General features: G+C 40.5%; 1 protein-coding gene across 2 annotated transcripts in view; it reads right to left on the bottom strand.

Annotated features, from left to right (window-relative positions):
• Window positions 1-692: 692 nt before the first annotated feature.
• Rfx7 (regulatory factor X7) overlaps window positions 693-23,354 on the bottom strand; it is a 60,053-nt gene continuing 37,391 nt past the window's right edge. The window contains exons 4-9 of one of the 2 annotated variants that reach the window (XM_069995347.1): window positions 20,979-21,101; window positions 15,145-15,261; window positions 12,905-12,989; window positions 12,057-12,264; window positions 9,010-9,305; window positions 693-6,944 (exon numbers count right to left, since the gene is read on the bottom strand). In XM_069995347.1, coding sequence (XP_069851448.1) covers window positions 3,675-6,944; window positions 9,010-9,305; window positions 12,057-12,264; window positions 12,905-12,989; window positions 15,145-15,261; window positions 20,979-21,101 — 4,099 coding nt within the window. In that variant the 3' untranslated portion in view covers window positions 693-3,674. The remainder of the gene's footprint in view (window positions 6,945-9,009; window positions 9,306-12,056; window positions 12,265-12,904; window positions 12,990-15,144; window positions 15,262-20,978; window positions 21,102-23,354) is intronic. The other variant, XM_069995348.1, reaches the window with a different exon arrangement.

The raw sequence follows: 23,354 nt of genomic DNA, 5'->3' as shown, positions 1-23,354 counted from the left end.
ATAAAATAAGATCCCTCAGTTCCCTGGGATTCACAGCAGAGTAGATCAGCAGGTCTATTCTGTCCAGTGCCACTTTTTTTTTGGGGGGGGGGGTCTGTCATGGTGCTTGAAGTCAAGGCCCAGGGATGTCCCTGAGCTCCTTTGCTGAAGGCTAGTGTTCTACCACTTTGAGCCACAACTCTACTTCTGATTTTCTTTCTTTCTTTTTTTTTTTGGGGGGGTCCAGTCATGAGCTTGAACTCTGGGCCTGGGCGCTGTCCCTCAGCTCTTCAGCTCAAGGCTAGCGCTCTACCACTTGAGCCATAGCACCACTTCTGGCTTTTTTTCCCCCTGCTTCTGTGGTGCTGAGGAATCGAACCCATGGCCTCATGCATGCAAGGCAAGCACTCTACCACTGAGCCACCTTCCCAGCCCTACTTCTGATTTTCTGTTGGTTAGTTGGAGATAAGAGTCTCACAGACTTTCCTGCCTGGACCAGCTTTGAACTGTGATCCTCAGAGCTCAGCTTCCTGAATAGCTAGAATTACAGGCATTGAGTCACCAGCTCCATGGCCTGGCCTGGTGCCATTCTTATCTACACCCCCAAGTTTCATAAGCTGAAGGGAAGTATGCTACCTATTTGCAAACTGGCATACGCTACTGCCTATACAATATGTACTGCACAAAACACCTTAAGAACCAGTCAGTTTAATATAAAATGTCTTTAATCATCTTTGAAAACATTTAAAAAACAATTTTGAGCACTTTTAATAAAAAAAGAGAACTGAAATGCTACTGCAATATCAACTACTGTCATTTCAGCAGGTACAACAGACAACAGAACACTGGGGAAGTCTGACCTTTTGCACTCAATGAAAACATGAAACAGGGCTTGCTTCTGTCTCTTATGGTGTAGTAAAGCACATTGTAGTACAAGACTATTATTTGAAACCTCAGATGCACTGCACACAAAAAAACCCCCACTTTCCTTCTTTTCAGTTCAAAAGTCAGTGCTTATTGCAATTATATGCAAAATTATTTACTTCATGAAGTCTTATCATGATAAACAGTATGCAAAATGTTTGAAACATCAAAATGATGGAAAGAATCCAAGAATGTATTCAACAACTAAGTAGAATTAGTAAACATAAAAAAAGTAAATAACTTGTGAATAACTATGCTTTCCTGGTTAACAATGAACCAGTTTCAATACAGCCAAGGGGGGGAAAAGTGGTTACAGGAATTCCTAGTACTGTACAAGATAAGTCGATAACACTCATGCACATTTGTGAGCATGTATTTAACATGGTGAAGCAAACTAAACTTAATTCTTCCTGCTGGAATATTCTCGTGTAAGAGAATAAGAAATAGAAATATCTCATTGAGATCAATGCACATTGCTACATAAGACAATTTCATCTGTCACTTGGATGACATTTTGTCTTTTTCATAATGAAACACATTTAAAAAGTTTAATCTGTGGACTGTACTGGTTGCATTTATCCTAAGAGATGTGCCTACCACAGGTTCAACAAATTTAGTGCAATATATGAACCCCAGAAAGTTTGCTGGACGAATTCAGCCAAATTCAAAGAGTTTGCTGCAATACTATACATGGTGGGTAAAAATCCTCCAGTCTCTCTCTCTCTAATTTTTTTTTTTATCAAAAAAGATTTTCATTATTTTTATTAGTAGGAAGCTAATAATGTAAACAAGGGATTAGAATGGCCTCAAAAATCTCCTTTTCAGAGTATCTCATATAGAAAGGCTCCCATCATTTGTAAAAGAAGTCACACAGTTTCCTTTGGGTATTGCATACTTTGGTGCGCAGTAGTGCTGTGTCTCGATGTACAGTGAAGAAATACCTAGCATCTAGAAACAATCTAACAAAGCATGAAATCAAGTTAACAGCGAACACACACAAATGCCAATAACTAGGACATAGCGACATATAAACCTCTGAGCCAACCCTAGCACCATTTATTTATCAAAATATGTTAATACCCTACCTTCAAATTTATCCAACAGCGAAACCTTATTAAATGAAACCCTTCATCACATCTATTAAATATTCATTGATTGTAGTTTTCTGATCAGTGTACGAATTAAGGTAAAGAAAAGCTTAGCTAGCGCTAGGTTCAAGGTAGTATATATAGCAAACGATTTAATGTTAGCTTTCAAAACTTAACGTCAATTTAAAAAATCTCTTTTAGAGGTGATCTTGAAACTCACCTAAATGGAGCTGTCCACTAGCGAGGAGCTTTGTGTCGACATGAAATTCATAAATACTACTTATAAAACAAAATGGGAGCTATAGAGAGAAACATTTTAAAACAAATCCTGAGTGCTTTGCTTATTTTGCAATTGTGTTTATCACAATAAATAAATTAAGCATGTAATAAAACGTTCCTCTTTTTCAAGTACTATTATTATCCCCTTTGTTTTATCAGAGATATAAAGATTTGTGGCTTCAGACCTTAGGTGGTGAAATGCTTGTTTGTTTGTTTTCTTCTGCTCGGCTTTAATGTTCCCTCCTTCCTGCTTGTTTTTTTAAGCGGATCCCATAATCAAATTTTATTACCACATTCAGGAGGAACAAAGGAGTCAGTCAGCAAACCCAAGAGGAAAAAACAACGCTGGTTACTAAAGAGTAGCATAGTGAAAACATTTCAAAAGAAATCTTAAATAAAATTTCAATATGTATATGCGGCCTTTGTGATGAAACTAAGAAAATGCTTTTCCTTTCCTTCTACAAACCCTCTCAACTACTACATAGTAAATCTTGAAACATGGAAGTTTTCCAATATGCCTCTTAAATGACAACATCTGGAGAGAGAGAGAGAGAGAGAGAGGGGTGTGTGTGTGTGTGTGTGTGTGTGTGTGTGTGTGTGTGTGTGTGTGTGTGTGTGTGTGTGTGTGTGTGTGTGTGTGTGTGTGTGTGTGTGTGTGTGTGTACACATTAGCTCCATGTTAAAATCAGTGTTTTAAAATCACAAATATAAATGGCTACTTGTTTTCCTCTTAAAAATTTTAGTGCAGCTTTCACTTTCCTTAAATTAGCATTTTGATTCCCCATCATCTTCTGAGTAAGCCCTTCATTGTGGGAGTGAATGGTACTGAAGCCCGAGAAAAGTCCTACAGAGATTTTCCTTCTACAGTAGCTTTAATGCTTCAAGCCTCAATATTTATAATCACCTGAATATTATCCGTGTCGAGGAGGACTCGCTTGTCTACACTTCACGTGGGGGTGGGGGGAGGGGCCTATGATTTCATACCTACAAAACAATGCTGACAAGAGGAGACCCTATACCTACAACTGATGCTACTTTCTAAATTCTGGGTATGCAACTGATGAATTAAAACAAACTTATATAAAATAAAGCCCTAGACTGCTCTTGTAAAACCTGGAAAGTCAATTCTTTACTAGCAAACAATGTGATTAAATGGGGGAACATCAGAAAATTTAAAACCTAATACTTGTTCTTCTACAGCCTACTGTCTTCAGAAACGTGTTCAGAACTGAGGCGAGTCTAACCATTTCCTTTCCTACTGACGAAGAAACCACTTCTGCAGCAAACGCTTTTAAAAATGTCACAATTAATAGTAAGTGTTTCTGCTGCGGGAGGCACTTCCATTAAGACAAATACAATACATATGTCTTTAGATACAGTGTGCTACATATTATAAAACACAATTTAACCCAACATTTCAACAGCAGGATGGTCCTTGCTTTCTATCCATTCAAAGCCCGATGAAGCCATTGAGTTCATAGATTCATTGCAGATCTGTTGAAACAAAGGGTCATTCTTTAATTCTTCCAGTGTAGCTTCGTCATCTTGTCCCTGCTGGCGACCTGGATCGAACAGTAGATTTGGGTCCAAGGTGTTCAAATCGTTGATGCTGCCTGAGAGGTCAGAAGACAACCTGATGTCACTAGAGAAATCTGACGCAGTACTGCTGAGCTCAGAGGCTACCTGGCCTACCAGCTGCTGGTTGGTTTGCAAGCTGTCTCCACTCAACAGGTCTTTAACAGTACTATTGAAATCTAATGGTTGTTCTCCAATTTCAGATTGTGCTTGATTATCTCCAGGAGAAAAACTGATCTGATCGGTGCTATTACTTTTGGTGAGGTAAGATGGTGTTTGGAATTCATAAACAGAAGTGCTGGAGTCAATCATATTCTGTGAGTTGGCACTAGGAAAAACAGTAGAAGTTTCCAGAATCTGAGTGAGATTCATCCGGGCTGTGTAATTGGAGGGCATGTTGTTCATTCCCAAACCTCTCATTGCATCATCGCTGTCAGAATCAAGTTTACTCAACAGAACGTTGGTTATTTTCTTACTGTTTGTCTGCTTTTGGAGAGCGTTTGGGAACGCTGTCTGCATCATGACGGTCAGGGGAACCGACTGGCTTCTCTGAGCTATGTTGTTGGCACATGCATCTGTGTGCGCACTGGTGAAAACATGAACCTCTGGGGTGACTGGACTTCCAAAGGGGGTCACGTTAGATCTTGGGATATTAGACACGGGATAGAGGGTGCTTCCACTAAGATTCCGTTGGCGATGGACAGCAGGACTCACGCTCCGACACCTGAAGTTGCCGCTGGCAGATGAATTTGTTCCTTTATTATCAAGGGGGGCGGGGACCGCGAACCCCTCCTGCTTGTTGGTACTGTTCACAGTGGCACCTTGATGCTGCACAGGGGAGACAGGAGTCAAACGGCCAAAGTGAGTGTCATGATGGCGGGACTGAGACTGATAGTTCTGGCCAGGCACCGCAAAAGCATGAGGCTTCCTGAAACGATCTTCCACCAGTTCCTGGTAGCTGGGGAGAATGCCATGGCCAGAAACTGACGAACTACCAACCCCGCTATACCCATTATTCATCCATTCAAGCTTGGTCTTATCAGGGTGTGTGGCCATAGGCCTCTGCATAGGTTTCACAGGACTGCTGGAGACAATGCTGGCATCATGATATGCCATACTGGAGCTTATTGGGGTGAATGCAAATGGATTCCTGCATTCAACGGGGCTAGGGGGGACGCTGCTACTGCAGTTTGAGTGTGGAGTACCAATGGGTGTATGTCGACTGCTTCCTAAAGCACTATCCACAGGTGTAGTCTGAGCCAGCCTGGAGCATGGGCTCTCCCGTGACAGACTCTGAGACCCAGCAATCATCTCAGATGTCGGGGTTGGAGTTGGGGTGGGGGTGGGGGTGGGGGTGGGAGTAGGGGTGGGCGTGTGAATTGGAGTGCCATTGCTGTGGATCGGATGGTAGAAGTGCGTGCTGGAGCCATGAGATGACATTGGCGCTCCTGGAGTAACCGACTGACTCTGAAGGGCCATTCCCAAGCAGTTACCGTAAGAGTGGGAATTGTTCATTGACATCTGCTGCTCCATAAGCACCAGCTCTTCCACAATGCTGTCTTGTGTCAGTTCATCATCAAAAGGGAAGTAGCTCTCATTTGTCTGGGAAACAGAAGGCTCAAACTCTTTCAATTCAGACTGCAGAGGTAACTGATCTGAAGACTGTGCTTGTATTTGATTCAAAGAAGATTCTTGTATCTGGCTATGTAGCTGCTGACTGTATGTCTCCTGCGGCATTCCTTCCAATTCCCAAACAGATTTCTCTAAATCGTGGATATCAGAGTGCTCGGGAATTGCCATAACACTGATATCTTGCTGTGGTTCGCAGCTGCCAGACATGAACTCAGAATCCTTGGTGACTTGCTGCCATTCATTGGGATTAAAGCTGCCATCACGGTCCAAGAGAAAGACATTCCCTTCAAGTTTTATTTTTATATCTGGAGATGATGATGGTGTTATTTGCTGTTCCAGAGTAGAATCGCTGGCAGTAAGAGCAGAAGAACTCAAGGGCTGATTTTCTACCATGTGTGAATCGATACTGACTGACAGTGTGGTAGGAATTGGAGCACCTGCTGTTGAACTTTCAGTTTTACCTGAATGTGGAACCTTTTGGTCGTTCTTAACACTGCCTGGTTTCTGATCTTCCATGACAACTTCGGGAAGCTGTTCCACGATTGGTTTCTTGACAGGAGGCACCTGGGACTCTTGCAGTGTAGAAGACAGTCGTTTTCTGGGACTTCTAGTGCATAATTTAGAGTCTTTATTTATTGAGTCACCATTGGTTGGTGAGCTGGTGCTGGTGAAAGGTAAGTTCTGAGTAGCAACTGAGAGCGTGACAGTGCTTTGATTATTGCCTGGTGAGGCGCCCGGCAGGGTTTCATGACAGCGACTTTTACATTTGGTCCTCTGGTCGCAGGCCTTGCTTGCAGCTTTCCCCTCGGCAATACCTTCACTTGAGGGCTTCTGTCCCATTCCATCTGCATTGCTTTTCTGCCCCAAAAGCACACTGGGTGCTGTCTGGGGAGCTTTAGTCCCATCAGAGTTCTCTTGGCATGGCGTGGGATGCTCATCTGATGATCCTTCAGGTTCCATTTTGACTTCCACAGCAGAAGTTCCCCCAGTGCCGCCGGTCCTGGACCCAGGAGACTGAAGAGAAACAACAGAGCCATTCTTGATCTGTGGGATGCTCCTGGATTCTTCTGTCGCTCCTGGAGCACTGCTGACTGAGGCAGAAGGTTTGAGAGGGGCATTGCTGCTGCTGGGTGTGAGGGATATTGTTGTCATTTTCACCACATTTAGAGAACTGACATGTGGCGCGGGCACAACAGCGGTTTTGATGGGACTGCTAGTAAAGAGGACGGTGGTTGGAGAGCGGATGGTGAGCGCACTGGTGCTGGCTGGCTTGGGTAAGATCTGAGGGTAACGGTGGCGGGCAGAACGGTCCCCGCCAGGACTGGCCGGAACGTTCTGAGGGGTCTTTGGTGCCTGTTTCACAGACTGCATGTGCTGAGTGACCACCTGTACATTGAGGGGGAGGACTTTGCCATCAGAAGAACTCATTGGGTTTGGTGAAGTTACCAACTGCCTGGTCCGCTGGACCTGAGAACAGAGATTGTGGGGGGAAAAAATATTAGATTTATCTGGTCTAGGCTAGAAATAGTAACGCACATGCCTACAGCATTAGGCCATTTATTAAATGTTAATGGTACAAAGAAAAAAAGGCCATTTGTATATAGAAGAGACTCCTTTTCAGATCAGTTCTATACAACCAGGCACTCACATACTGGTATGTAAGCTCAATGCAACATGTTTAGACAATGTAATAGTACAGAGGAAGACTATTAAGATAGTAAGACCAAGAGCTTCAGATTTGGGGCAAATGCTTGCTGAAAGAATGATTTTTTAGGAAGAAGAGATAAAATCTGAGGATCACAGTATCAAGTATGTGGTACTCATGCCAAGAAGAAGGTTTACTCTCGGAGACATACCATCCTATAAATCGGTCTACCCTGAACTTCAGCAACTAAACCATTGTGGTTCAAGTCTCAGGCAAAACTGGGATGGAGTGTGCTCTACAGTGAACAGTATGGTCAGCTGCTACTTAATGGCATGACAATGGCAAAGGTATTGACAAGAGAAAAAACAACAAGACAAATGTCTCCTTAATAATGTTATCAGGGGCTGGGAAGGTGGCTCAGTGGTAGAGCGCTTGCCTTGCATGCCTGAGGCCCTGGGTTCGATTCCTCAGCACCATATAAGCAAAAAGAAAAGCCGGAAGTGGTGCTGTGGCTCAAGTGATAGAGCGCTAGCCTTGAGCTGAAGAGCTGAGGGACAGCGCCCAGGCCCAGAGTTCAGGCCCCACGACCGGACCCAAAAATAAATAAATAAATAAATAAAAAATAATGTTATCAGTAATAATGAAATCACTTTACTTTAGTAGCATGTACTCTCACTTTACAGCCCCTTCATCATAACTTCAGTTGTGTGAGACAGGAGAGGAGGAGATAATTCCACTTGTAGAGAAGGAAATGAACTCAGCGTAGCTATAAGACTTGCCCTGTGTTCTATCTCCAGCTAGCCACAGAGAAGGGCCTACATTAAATTATCAACACATGATCCACATGAATCTTAAAAAAAAAGTTTAAGTCAAAGATAGAGTTATAGTTATACTTTCCTAATTCAGCCAGGAATGAAACAACTTGGATAATAACTCACTCTTAAAGCTCTGATTGGTTATATGTTCAATTTATATATCTTGGATCTTTTCTGTGTTGGTCCTGGGACTTGAACTCAGGGCTTGGGCACTGTCTCTGAGCTTCTTGAGCACTGTTGCTGGCTCAAGGCTAGTGCACTACCACTTGAGCCAGAGCTTTACTTCCAGCTTTCTCTGTGAATAATTGGAGCTAAGAATCTCATTGACTTTTTTGCCCAGGCTGGCTTCAAACCACAATCCTCAGATCTCAATCTCCTGAGTAGCTGGGATTACAGGTGTGAACCACTAGCACCTGGCTGGATCTTTTTTTTATTTTTATTTTTTAAATATTTTTTATTCATTGTTGTTTATGGACAGTGCCCTCTGGGCACTGTCCCTGAGCTTTTTTGATCAAGGCTAGCACTCTAGCACTTTGATCCACAGCTTCACTTCCAGTTTTTAGGTGGTTAATTGGAGATAAGAATCTCCTGCCTGGGCTGGTTTATCTTCTTTTTTCTTTTTCTTTTTGCCAGTCCTGGGGCTTGAATTCTGGATGTGAGTGCTGTCCCTATTGTTTCTTTCATTCAAAGTAGGCACTCTACCACTTGAGCTACAGTGCCACTTCTGGCTTTTTTGAGTTTATTAGAGATAAGAATCTTACAGAATTTCCTGCCCAACTGACTTTGAACCACAATCCTCAGATCTCAGCCTCCTAAGTAGCTAGGATTACAGGTGTGAGCCACCAGTGCCTGGCTGGATCTTCATATTTTTACTTACATTCATTTGTAGCATCTTATTAAATCAACAATATCCATTCCGAGTGAAAGATCATGATTAAAGGGGAATCTGGCACTAAAAAGCCAGTTTATAATTGTTTCTACATATATACTTATCTTCTCATCTGCCACTTTTCAGTAAATGACTGATGTCCTACCCTCCCAGGAGACCAACACTAATATTTAGTCTTATTACCGGAATGGGGCTGGGGACAGCTGCCACAACAATGCCGATGGGCTGAGGAGAAAGGATCGCAGGGTTTCCATTGGGAAGATTAGCCACTCCATTGGTGGAAGTGCCTTCCGATTTTTTTGCTGGGGAATCTCCTGGCAAAGGGGATTGTAGTTTCTGTTCTTGCTGCTTTTTTTGGATTTTCCGTTGCAACTGCTGTTTAGCATCAATTGGGGATGGCAAAGTCTTCACTTGTGGCTGAAAGGAATTACTTTCCGCCGTAGGTATAAAAGCAGAAGGCTGGGTGATTCCTTTAATTCCTGAAAATAAGCAGAAAGGAAAGGTAAAATATTACATTCTCTTTTGTAGAAGGAAGTTACATATTCTTTGAAAGGGTAGTCATCTACTGGACAAAACTACTGAGACAGCAGATTTTAACTATATTTCTTTACAAAGCTAACTATCAGACTTCAGTTTATAAACATGTGTCAACACGGTTTTGACATCTGAAAATAGTTTGACTAGGGCGACAGTTTCAGTTAAATCAACAATAGCAGTTAACAAAGAATCGCTATGCCATAAATGTGTAAAGCTGAAGCACAAATATGTGCTGAGAGCACTTTTACATTTTATCAGATTGTCAATTTTTCTAATTAGAATGAAGTTCATGCATTTTCATGACTTTTAATATTCAGCCCACCAGGAATACTCAGTATTTGCTGAAACAATTCCCTATTTTAGGGGGAAAAAAGTCTGCAGGCCAAAGTAAATTTTTAATCTTAACAGAAATGTACAGAAATAGGCACTGCCATTATAATTGCTATGATATAGTATGATCTAAAATTCATGAAGCAGAATTTCATAGTAAGACTATTAAGTTAGTCTGGAAAGTGTCACTGAGAAATGTTTTTGAAAAGTAATAAGGTGACTGATGTGTTTGCATACCTACATCTATATATCTTATATCGAGAGAATTCAGTACAAGATTCAGTAAGCAAGACATGTAACTTTTTTCTTGATGCTTGGGATCAAACCAAAGGTCTTGGCTCAGGCTAAGCAAAGTGCTACAAGGCTGGGCCACATTTCCAGTAAGATATAAATTTTAGCTTAAGAAAGATGGATTATATAATAAAAGTAATCTTTTCAAAAGCACTTTTCATACGTAGAGAACATTACGGTAATTAGAAGTAAGCTGTGTACGGCAGTCAAATGGGAAGGGGAGAGAAGCACCATCCTGCTGATGCTGGTAACCCTATCTAGCCTGCCCCAGCTGGTCTGCATTTTGGCAGTTCTAGTGCACAGCAACAATCTGGAGCAGAGGGGTGAGGAACAAAGGAGAGGGGAAGGAAAAGAATGGAGAGAAGGGGTTGGAAGACAGGGAAGAGAAGGAAGAAACCACCGCCCCCTCCCATCTACTCATTCTCTCTCTTAGGTCACTTGCCCCTCATCTCTTGGCCATCTTTACCACTGAGTATTAGTTTGCCCTGGCCCAGCCTCAGTTCCATTTTGGAGCACCTGCACCCAGGAGGGCCTCTGCCAATGGCTCACAACTTGGCTCTTTTCCCCCTGCCAGGGTTTCTAGACAGGAGTGAGATCCAAGCAGCTGACTTACAAAAAGGACATTTGTAACACAAGCTCTCCTTCACCTGGAGACCGTATTTACAAAAAAAATCCAAATTTGCCTTCAAAAAACAAAACTTGATTTACCAAAAAGGAGATATATATATATATATATAATGTATATATATAATAATGTAATAAGGTCTTGTATCCGCATTTCAAGGGACTAAAAAACTATTTTAACTAATGATAGAACTGGTAAAATAATGTTCCTAGCTAACTGCTTTGAAAACCTGTTTATATGTGTATGTTTTAGTATTTTTAACAATAAAAAGAACTGTTTATTTACTCTTATGCCTTGGAAATTCATTCTCTTCATTCACCATTTGAGTTAGACTTGTGAATAATGTGGGAGATAACAGATAATTCCCCTTGATGCTTCCTCAGTATGTTCTAGTATCTTCTCAGTACCAACAGGAGGAGGAGAAAGAGAAAAAGGAAATTACAGGGCCCATACCTTTGCCAGAAGAAAAGATAATAGATATAACAGAATTAACCTAGACTGTGGAGACAAACATATCAGGACTCAAATCCTGGCCCCATCCCTTATCTGACCATGGATAAGCTACTTAACTTCTGGAATCTGTTTCCTGATCTGTGTGTCAGGAATGAAAATTTCATCTTTCACAGGAATGTTTCAGGAATGAAATGAGTTAACACATGTCAGCTACATGGCCAGCTTCGTGTCTGATCAAGCACTGTCCTGCTGGTGTGTAAGTTTAAGCAAATGAAGTTTTAAGACATACACAGTTTACATACATTCAGACAAAGTTATGACTAGCTCTTAAAAGAAACTATTTTTCTGAAACTGGGTCTTAGCTGATTATAAAATAAGAGGACAGATTACATGCACATACATACAAATCCCATAAAATTATGGACAGAATAAATCTATTGTAGATTAAACCTATTATAGAGTTAGCACTTAGAAAATCATCTTGGCAAACAAGTTTTATGTTCATTTGAACTGATACTTTACACAATTATTAATTTAGGAGAGAGTCATCTATGTATCAATCTATAGAGTTTTATACTAAAACTTCACAGTTTGCCTTTTCTGAGACCAAGTTACCAATCATTATGTTCAAAGACCACTTTATTTATAAGCTTCGTTTCTGCGACAGGAGTCAAGCATATCACTTATAAATTTCATCTTATTTTACTTCTAATATGTAATCCGGTAAACAGATTTCAAAGTACTTAGATACACATTCTTCACATTAAAAAAAAACATCAATAAGAAAATAATCAGTAGGGGGAAATCCAAATAGTTTCATGTTGCAGCAGAGCAGTTATGCAAGTATTCTATTAAGCTCTACTCTGAAAGGACTGTTTTGATTGCTGGCTTCACAAACCCATGTGCGATTCGTGTAAAGTGGAGAAAGAATGAACTCAAGTCCAACTCGTACGACCTTTTCGAGCACACCTTCTGCTTAGCAATAACTTCCTACCTGCTGGTGCTGCTGCCATGACAGTCAGTGCTGCCATTGACTTGGTACCTATATAGTGACTTTTAACAAGGAAGCGGGCTAACTCCAAGACTGTGTCGAATGGCTGGCTTAACACCTTCTGGGCCCATTCACACACAAGTCGGCCAGCAGAAGACAGAACTTCCTCATCAATATTCTGAAGCTGCCCAGAAGGTTCAGTGCCCTCCAACTAAACAAAGGAAAAAGGAAAAGTTAACATAAGAAAAAAAAAAAAAGTTCAGAGAGATAACTGAAGCACATTAAAAGTTGGCCTTCTCAAGAGAGGATACAATTTGAATCGGAAGGGTCAAACAGTGGGAGTGACTACTGGCAGAGCTGACCACCAGCACATGGTAAACACAACACTGTAAGTGGCTGTTAAACATCTATGGGAACTCCCAGATGTGTTTGGTCTTTCTAAATTAAAAGCACTGGCTCATGTGAAAAATCCAATTATGCTAATAGCTACATTTTCTACAATTTTATCCTATACATACTATACAACAGCTATTTTACAACATTTTCCTTCTTGAACACACACACACACACACACACATACACACTCTCTCTCTCTCTCTCTCTCTCTCTCTCTCTCTCTCTCACACATAGTCAAGACCTATCATGGACACATCTTTAAGACACAACTTTAAGTCTTTGTTCTCCTGATTTTCATGATGATGTAGAGCACACACACTAATACCTTCTTCTGCTCAATTATCTGTAAAAGGCACACAGTTCCTGGTTTTATCCAAATCCAACTGTGCAAGGTGCTTTTCAATTGTTACAAAGGTGTGATTCTACTTACTGAAAAGAAATGGTAGAATTCTTACCCCATCTCCAGTTTTGTGAAAGTCAAGGTTGGGCAGTGTTGGCATATGAACAAAAGCTTTTTTCCTTAGTCCACTGTAGCAATATGTAACAGAGAGTTAAGGTTGGAAGTACACTAAAGAAAATGGACTGCCTATAGAGACACATAACCCCAGCATGAGGTAATACCTACTTTCTAAGCTGAATATCAGAAACTCAGGATATATATGTATTTTTTTTGGTTGGTTGTGAGTCTTGAACTCAGGGCCTGCGTGCTGCTCTTGAGCTTTTTTGTTCAAGGCTAGCGCTTTCACCTATAGCTCCATTTCTGGCTTTTTGGTGGTTAGTTGGAGATAAGAGTGTCATGGACTTTCCCAGGCTGCCTCTGAACCAAAATTCTCAGATCTCAGCCTCTTGAGTAGCTAAGCTAGAATTACAGGTGTGAGCCGCCAGTGCCTACCCTCTCAGAACACTTTTTTTTTGGGGGGGGGGGTCAGTCATGGGGTTTGAACTCTGGGCCTGGGTGCTGTCCCTCAGCTCTTCAGCTCAAGGCTAACGCTCTACCACTAGAGCCACAGCACCACTTCTGGCTTTTTCTGCTGATGTGGTGCTGAGGAATTGAACCCAGGGCCTCTTGCATGCAAGAAAGCACTCTACCACTGAACTACCTTCCCAGCCCTCTCAGGACACTTTTTAAAACTGTAATTATTCTCAGACAATGTGCATTATTACTGTTGTCGATTGAATTATTCTCATGTGTTACAAATACTAAGAATTACTGTTCCAAAGATGCTATTCCAGCCACGAGTAACAAACAGGTCAGAAGTAAAGGAATAGCCAAGATGGAAACCTGGCACAGGGAAAAGAAACTTTAGCTCAGGGCACGGGGACAAAAACAGCTCGTAAGAGAGTGTCACAAGGGCTTTAACCTTTTCATTTCTCTTTTTCCACTGAATCACACAGGATTATCACCGGTAACAGGCCAAAAACACATCAAGACATTCTGTGTTCCAGACACAAGGTTAGGTCATGTAGCAAGTGTCTCAACAACACCTGGAAACGCCTGTAGAACGGCCACATTCTGCCTGTCCTTCCTCAGCTCCTCCACAGAACAGAGACCCTTTAGTTTACAACCTTTTCCCAAGAGTGAAAACATTTTTTAAAAATTTTGAATTTTCATTTCCTTACTTCTGTTTGTTCCTGTGTGTCTTCTTGTCACAAGAAGGACCTTTTCTGCCAGGCACCAGTAGCTCACGCCTGTAATCTGTAATCTTAACTGCTCCAGAAGCTGAGATATAAAGATCATGGTTTTCAAGGCTAGCCCAGGCAGCAAAATCCGTGAGATTCTTATCTCCAATTAACCACTGGAAAAATGCAAGTAGCTCAAAGTGGTAGAGCACTAGTCTTGAACACAAAAGCTCAGGGATAGCGCCCAAGCTCTGAGTTAAAGCCCCACAACCAACAACAAAAAAAAAAAAAACAAAAAAAGAAAAGAAAAAAAAAGGGACCTTTTCTGTGCCCCTCTTTTAATTTTAATATAGGCCTTAAATAGCTGGCTGAAAATTACTTTAAACACTGATTTTTAGTACAATCTCGTAAGAATGACTTTGAATGCATCATTATCTGCATTATCATCATCACTCCTGTAACATTATTATTACTCCTACCCAGGAGATATGTAGTTACTAAATTAGAGGAGGGAAAGGAGAGAGGCTAACATATTTCTCTGCTTCTTTTAATGTAATATGCAATTGCTGAAAATACGTCATTTCTCCCTAATTTTTATTGTTAGAGCAAAGGAGACCAAAACTTTCCAGTCACAGAGAAAGGTAAAATTTATTACTATCTCACTACTTTAGTTACTGACTGGGAAAGTAACATTGGTAAGTATTTTACTCAGTATTTTGTTTTCTTTCTTTTCTTATTTTTTGTCAGTCATGGAGCTTGAACTCTGGGCCTGAACGCTGTCCCTTACCTCTTCAGCTCAAGGCTAGCGCTCTACCACTTGAGCCACAGCAACACTTCTGTTTTTTTCTGAGTAGTATATTGAAGATAAGAGTCTCATAGACTTTCTTGCCTGGGCTGGCTTTAAACTGTGATCTTCAGATCTCAGCCTCCTGAGTAACTAGGATTATGAGTAACCGGTGCTGGGCTCGGTACATTGTTTCTATTTTCAAGTTATTTCTAAACATAGAACTTTAATGGTAGATAAACTACAAGTGAGACCCTAAGCAGCTACTGATAACATTCTGGTGAAGGATATTTAGATTTGCCTCTAGTGCCCAAACGCCGTGCCTTCATGTTTGGAAAGACGTTTTTCATGATCTTTCCAAAGTCAGCAGCACTTAAGGGATGGTAACCAAGATTGTCACAATAGCTCCTGCAAAAAGAAGGATGGACCAGTTGAGAGAGTGATAGAAGTCATCATTCCACAGCATGGTGCTACATACAATTTTATCCCTTTGACAAAGGGAACAATGGATTTCCAGTAATCCACCACAATTTATGGGATCACCACTTTTTGGAGACATGAATTAGAATTAGCTCAGACTTAATTAGCTGGATTCACTCTATGCAGCATTGCTTTGAACAGTATCCAGGACGTTTGCAGTATGATAGAATACAAAGCTTTCTAAGCATACTTCAACTTGTGTTCTGTATGAGTACATCTAGCCCATCTGATAGGGCTCTTTCACAATCATGAGGCTTACAACCAGTACAACTTTTAACAGAACATCAAGCATGAAGGGCATTAGATGAGTCTACTAGATGGTTTAAGATGTGGGAACATGATACACTAGGACTAGAAGGGACCTCAGAGATCTGTACTAACTTTCTTACTTTACTGATAAGATTAATATCTAGTGTTCTCCCCACCTCTCTTCCCTAACTTCCTTAATTCTGCAAAAGCTTAGAACTGGAAATGCATTCAGAAGTTATATAGTTCCATTTCTTGCCGTATGTGGAAATGAGCACACTCCCAATAATGGGTCACACCTCAATATGAACACTTCCCTTGATGGAATAGCTCTATGTTGTGAGATGGCCTGTCTAAATCTCAGTGGTTCAAACTTTAAAGAAAAAGTATTCTGTGGTTAGCGCCTCTTTCCCATTAGAAAGATGAACATATTCAATGATTCTGTTTTAAGTGTAATTTAGCAAGCATTTACAGGGTATCTTTTCATAATAGTGAAACCAGTGCTCTCATTTCAAGCTGTAGGTCATTTCAGGCCATGCAGAGACCTTCGTTAGTTTACATCTCATTTTCCTGCTTCAGTCTTTAATTGCAGGTTGTTTAGGCAAGATATGTATCAATTAACACCTCGACTCAGCATCAAATTATATTTATGTGAGACTCAAAAAAAAGTAAGGAACAAAGAATGTTCTGTTCACAAGATAGCTAATACTTGAATGTTATTCTTAAATTATATTTTTTTCTTGTTATTTATTTTAAATTATGTTTTAAAAATGAAAGCTAACCTAATATTCGACGTGATCATGAATAAGCCACTCAAAATCTATGGTACCAATTCAACCTTGTACTTATTATTCATGTCACTTACATATTAGCTACAAAAGTTGAAGGCAAATATTGTTTAATGGTACAAAAATGTAGTTGGCAGGCATGTGTTTTTAGGGAGGTATAAGGGATATAAACTCATGGCCTCATGATTCATAGCTAGGCATTCTACCACATGAGCCATATACCCTGATCTATTTTGCCATTGTTATTTTTCAGGTAAGGTCCTGAATTTTTGCCCGGGGATGGTCTCAGACCATGCAGGCTTTCAAAGTAGCTGGAATTATAGCTGTGCCATATCATGTCCATTTATTTCAAGGCCAGGGCTGGCTTTGAACAATGATCCTTCCAATCTCTACTTCCCAAGTAGCTGGGAAGTAGAGAGTGTGAACCACTTGCTCAGCCTATTAAATACACATTCTAGATGAAGAACTTGTATAGAGAAGGATAGCTGGAAAGAATCTAACTGGTCTAATCTCATTCAATTTTTGTACATACTTCTATTGCTAATAACTGTAAGTGTAATGAATGCCTGGGCTGTAACTAAAACCATATCAAATACTTATAAAGAGAAAGACGTATTAAGCATTGTCATTTCTCCAATCAAAGCTCCTTTATAGCTAAATCATACTAAGATTTTAGTGACCCAGCATTCAGGTAGTACAGATCACAATATAAGAAATTTAGGGATGTTCTGAAGATATGGGAGAATTGTTTTCTTTAAGGTGTTAAACAATACATTTGGTAGATAGTCTGGAATCAAAAGAAGGAAAAGTAATACGATCAAATGAAGAATTCACTATTCCATTCAAAGTGGAATAGCTACTGAAATCCTCCAAAACTTTCAAGAAAAGCAAAATCTGGAAGTATCTGTTCTTGACCATTCGTTCTGTCTTTGTCATACTGCAACCTGTCCTGGGCAGTGACATGTGACTGAGACCTGCTGAAGTCCCCCGGGCTCCGGCATTTGGTATGACACCTGAGAACAGTATCCCAAGGGTAGCATAGCTGTACAAGGCTGAAGATGCTACTGCTTACAGTATCTTTTACTTTAGGCCTTCATGAGAAGTTTTATTAAGGCAAGATTAAACTAAGATCAGATATTCACCTGAAAAATAATTTTAGGTAACCACACAAATGAAAAATAGGTGGGAAGGGTTGCTTTTGTTTGAAATCAACAAAATTAATTTAGGATTAAATTACCCTGAATATATAAAAAATTGCCATGTACAAGGCAAAAAAGATCTAATATAAAATGTGATTACATTATAATGCATCTACATTTTACAAACACACACACACATACACACAAACACACAAACACACACAAAACACCAGAGGACAAGATCTGGGAAACATGGCACTTCCAAAGGTATGCTTTCCATGGAGACTGTAAACAGATAACAAAAAGATCACTAGACCCAAGAAGACAACTTCCTACACAGAGAGAACAAAAAGTGAAAAAGCTAAGAATAGCAATAAAAGGGCAAGTAAAGACAAAGCAGGAAATGAAAGACCAAAAAAAAAAAAAAATGACTGTTCCTACATGTCAGGAAACTGCTACCCAAATTACAATGCTCAAGAATATAGTCATTTTAGAATTCAGGTTACTGAGATACTGAGGATACATGTGTTCACTCACAGCATCAGTGTTTCTATTACTAAGCGGTTATAATCAAACAAGATGTAAATCAATTGATATCTAAGTACCATAATTATTAAGTATAATTAATTTTCATTATGAAATGATCACAGGTTATGGTGCTGGATGAAGAAATTCAAATACAGAAACATATAGCATGCTGTCAGTTGTGAAAAGAAAAAGTTTGTAATCGTGTTTTTATTTACACACAATCATAAAATACTGCTGGCATAATATACAAGAAACAAAGTTGTTGTTATGGAGATGGCAAAGGTATGATGGAATTTCTTCCCTGTGTATCTTTTATTTTTTTTTATTTTTACAACCATCTGAATATTGTAATCATTTAAAAATCAAACAGAAAATTGGCAAAAAGTTGTGGCTACTTTTCTTTCAGTGCTAGGGAATGAACCAGAGCCTCATGCATGCCTCGTGCTTACAAGGCAAATGCTCTACCACTAAGCTAGAGCCTTAGCCCTCAAACCTGCAGCTTTTTTTGTTGTTGTTGTTGGTCATGGGGCTTGAACCCTGGGCTTGGACGCTATCCCTCAGCTCTTCAGCTCACGGTGAGCGATCTCCCGCTTGAGCCACAGCACCACTTCTGGTTTTCTAGTGGTTTATTGCAAAATAAGAGTCTCATGGACTTTCCTGCCTGGGCTGGCTTTGAACCATGATCCTCAGATCTCAGCCTCCTGAGTAGCTAGGATTACAGGTGTGAGCCACTGGCGCCCAGCTCAAAACTGCAACGTTTGATCCAATGATTCCCCTTATACAAGACTTACACTTCAGTATTACTTCAACAATATATTACTTCAGTATACAAGTATAAAAATCTATATTCTAGTAAAAAAAAAAAATTAGGAGCTACCTAAATGCCTATCAATAGAAGACTTAAAAAAGTTCCACCTGGGGCTGGGAAGGTGGCTCAGTGGTAGAGCACTTGCCTTCCATGCATGAGGCCCTGGGTTTGATTCCTCAGCACCACAAAAAGAAAAAAGCCAGAAGTGGCGCTGTGGCTCAGCGCTTTGCCTTGAGCTGAAGAGCTGAGGGACAGCGCCCAGGCCCAGAGTCCAGGCCCCACGACCGGACCCAAAAAAAAAGAAAAGAAAAACCCCAACAATATATATAACATATATAATGTTTTCACTTCAAGTAAAAAGAATAAGAGGCAAAATTTACTAAAAATTAATGCAACTCATATATAGAAAATAAAGCTAATATTTAAATCTATTAGAAAATTGAAGGGAATAAAAAAGAATTTAATTTAATGCTATACTTCCAATATTCTTTTTCTTTTTTTTTTTTTTTTGGTCGGTCCTGGGGCTTGAACTCTGGGCCTGGGCGCCGTCCCTGCGCTCTTCAGCTCAAAGCAAGCACTCTACCGCTTGAGCCACAGCGCCACTTCCAATTTTCTTATAAGAATATATTTGCATATTATTTGTAGAAATAAAAATGAGTTAAGCAAACCTAACTCCTGAATTCTTCTGCTGTATATTCTCAAAGATATGGGGAGACATTAATTACAACCACCAAATAGGAGGGTATGCTATGAAAAAGTGAGTTTTTGAAAATCAAAACTATTTGGCAGCAATAAGTGATTCACAGGAAAAAAAAAATGGAAGATGAGGTAGAGAAGAAAAGATGAGGCTGAAGAAAGAAAAAAAAGGGGCCTCGAGGGCGCTTTACAAACGGACTGTCCTCAGATCTGATTCGACATGCCTAGCTGCTGCCATCTGCACTTGAGTAAAAATTTAGTCTCTGATAAGCCAGGCGCCAGTGGCTCACGCCTGTCATCCTCGCTACTCAGGAGGCTGAGATCTGAGGACTGCAGTTCAAAGCTAGCCCGGGCAGGAAAGTAGTCCATGAGACTCTTATCTCCAATTAACCACCAGAAAACCCGAGGTGGCGCTGATGCCTGAAGAGCTCAGGGACAGCACCCAGGCCCAGAGTTCAAGCCCCAAGACTTGCAAAAAAAAAAAAAAAATTTAGTCTCTGAAAGACCTTTACAAGAAAGACAAATGCAGAGTATTATAGAAGAATATAACCATGTCTTACCCAAAGTAGGAATTTTTTAGGAAAATATAGACTGCTTTCATGGACCAGGTCTACTGGCCTTATCTCTGGCAATATGAACAATATATTTTGAATATACAAATATCCTGGGTTCTCTTACTGTGAAAAATGTCATGAATTCATCTGCCCAGTTTGTCTTTTGCAAACTAGCATGTCATTTGGAAAGTTCCTGTTTCAGACAACTTTTATAATTTTAGAGCTAAAAAAACCTCATGCATCTTTAACTTACAATATGACATTTGTCCAAGTTACATGGGCTTTCTGTGTTGTTGTTTTGTTTTCTTTTTTGTTTTTTTATTTTTTTTGGGGGGGTCCAGTAGTGGGGCCTGAACTCTGGGCCTGGCCACTGTCCCTCAGCTCTTCAGCTCAAGGCTAGCGCTCTACCACTGAGCCACCTTCCCAGCCCCTGTTGTTTGGTTTTGTGCTGGTACTGGGGCTTGCACTCAGGGCCTGGGTGCTGTCCTTTAGCTTTTTCACTCAAGGCTAGTTCTCTACCATTTGAACCACCAATTCTGGCTTTTTGGTGCTTATCTGGAGATATAAGTTTCAAGGGACTTCCCTGGTCAGGCTGGCACTGAACCACAATCCTCAGATCAGCCTTTTGAGCAGCTAGGATTATAGGGATATGCCACTATTGAGTGACCAGCTGGAAAAGTCCTTTTATTCAGTAATCTTGCCCTGTATTATACACTACTACAGAAGCTAGGAACTGGAAGGAATGTTACAGATTTCTAAGTGCAACTCCCAGATATCAGCTTGATATTCATCAGTGATAAAAAACATTGTAGCTGCATATAGTATTTAATCACAGTTAATATATATTTTAACGTATCACAATCTGTCTCACACACACAACACTTACTTGTACTCATCATAGACTTCCTGTTTGGGGAGAGAAGTCTCAGGATGTTCTTCCAGGGTATTCCGAATCCAAGAAAAGGCATGCATTTGCTGTGCCCGGCTCGATGACATGGCATTCTGATCACTAGTCAGAAAATAGAAACATATTTAGCTGAACTAGATCGTAACTCACTTACGGATTTTTGAGTGAGGTTTACACACTATGTACAAGCATTATAAATGACCAAGCAGAATTTAGTACTTGTTGACAATACCAAGTGATAGATATACAAATTGTCCAGCTGTGGCTGTGAGTGGTTAATTACAACTAGCCTCAGATTGCAATTACTGCTGGTTGTACCCCTTCTATGACTTCTATGGTGCCAGAGTAATGACAAAACTTAGTATTGGTTTTGATCAAAATACCTCACAGTGGATATTTATGGGTTTACTTGACTGTCCATTTAACCACATTTACCAAACCATGAAACTTTTAAAAAATAAACATTGAGAGAGAGAGAGAGAGAGAGAGAGAGAGAGAGAGAGAGAGAGAGAGAGAGAGAGAGAGAGAGAGAGAAACTGTTTAAGCTATGTACCAGGCTCAAGCCTATAATCCTAGCTATACAGGAGGCTGAGATCTGAGGATCACAGTTCGAATTCAGCACAGGCAGGAAAGTCTATGAGACTCTTATCTCCAATAAACTATTCAGAAAACAGGAAAGAGAGCTGTGGCTCAAAGTGGTAGAGCGTTAGCCTTGAGTATAAAAGCTAAGGGACAGTGCCCAAGCACTGAGTTAAAGCCACAACCAATATCTCCCCACCCCCAAAAAAGAGTTTAAACCAAATCATGAAACTTAAAAAAGCAAACATTAAAATGAGTTTATTTATTACTTGCTCAGCATACTAAAAGAATTATACAATGCAGAACAACAACGAAATCTTACTAAATTCCTCTAATTCCAGAGTAGAATTCATGGGAAAGGTCTTGAAAGGAAAAACTACTCCAAGTAGGTCCCATCTAGCTGTCCACTGGACATGGTAAGTTTTGGGGCTCAGAAGTATAATTTGTAGGGGCTGGGAAGGTGGCTCAGTGGTAGAGCGCTTGCCTTGCTTGCAGGAGGCCCTGGGTTTGATTCCTCAGCACCACATAAGCAAAAAAAAAAAAAATGAAAAAAAAGCCGGAAGTGGTGCTGTGGCTCCAGTGGCAGAGCGCTAGCCTTGAGCTGAGGGACAGCGCCCAGACCCAGAGTTCAGGCCCCACGACCGGACCCCCCACCCCGAAAAAAGAAGTATAATTTGTAAATAGTCCCCCTGGTAAGGACAGCATAGGCAATATAAGGAAGCTGTTGTGCTGATTCTCACTCTCATCACAGCTACCTTTCTAAGAACACTGAATCCATCCCCAGAAGATACTGCTCAGTATCTATATATCTGTGCCTATCTCATTGCCATTTCTTTTTAGGTACAACTTTTTCAAAGAAGATGTATAAATGCAATGAACTCTAAGATACTAAGGGCAAGGAAATTCTCTTAATAGTATGACTGAAGAACCGTTTTTCTCATTTTCTAGAAGAGGTATTTTTTAATGATGAAACTAAAGCAATATCAAGTACTTAAAACAACTTATATTTATCATGAATTGACATTCATTTTTTACTTTTTCCTTTTACTTTCTGTGATGTACTGACCGGACAGCACCTGAATTCTTCTAATACTTATATATGTATTTTGTTTTCTGTTCAGTTTTCACAACTTCTCATGCTGCATAAAAAAAAGTGTCCAGCCGGACGCTGGTGGCTCACGCCTGTAACGCTAGCTACTCAGGAGGCTGAGATCTGAGGATCGCGGTTCAAAGCCAGCCCGGGCAAGAAAGACCGTGAGACTCCTATCTCCAATAAACCACCAGAAAACCGGAAGTGGCGCTGTAGCTCAAGTGGTAGAGTGGCTCGCTTTGAGCTGAAGAGCTGAGGGACAACGCCCAGGCCCAGAGTTCAAGCCCCACGACCGACAAAAAAAAAAAAAAAAAAAAGTGTCCATAAAAATTAACCTAAATTAGGGGCTGGGAAGGTGGCTCAGTGGTAGAGTGCTTGCCTTGCATGCATGAGGCCCTGGGTTCGATTCCTCAGCACCACATAAGCAAAAAGAAAAAAGCCGGAAGTGGCACTGTGGCTCAAGTGGTAGAGCGCTAGCCTTGAGCTGGAGAGCTGAGAGACAGCGCCCAGGCCCAGAGTTCAGGCCCCACGACCGGACCCAAAAAAAAAAAAAAAAAAAAAAAAAAATTAACCTAAATTGCATTACACAGTACTTACCCGACTGCATAAACTAATTAGTAAAAATTGCAAGTACTCAACTGAATTATCAAAGAACCTACTCCTAGCTACTCAGGAGGCTGAGATCT

This window comes from Dipodomys merriami, unplaced genomic scaffold (genome assembly GCF_024711535.1).
Source record: "Dipodomys merriami isolate MVZ:Mamm:240054 unplaced genomic scaffold, mDipMer1.0.p SCAF_48, whole genome shotgun sequence".
Lineage (NCBI taxonomy): Eukaryota > Metazoa > Chordata > Mammalia > Rodentia > Heteromyidae > Dipodomys > Dipodomys merriami.
Note: the sequence above shows the minus strand (reverse complement) of the source record. Positions and strands in the feature narration are given on the sequence as shown.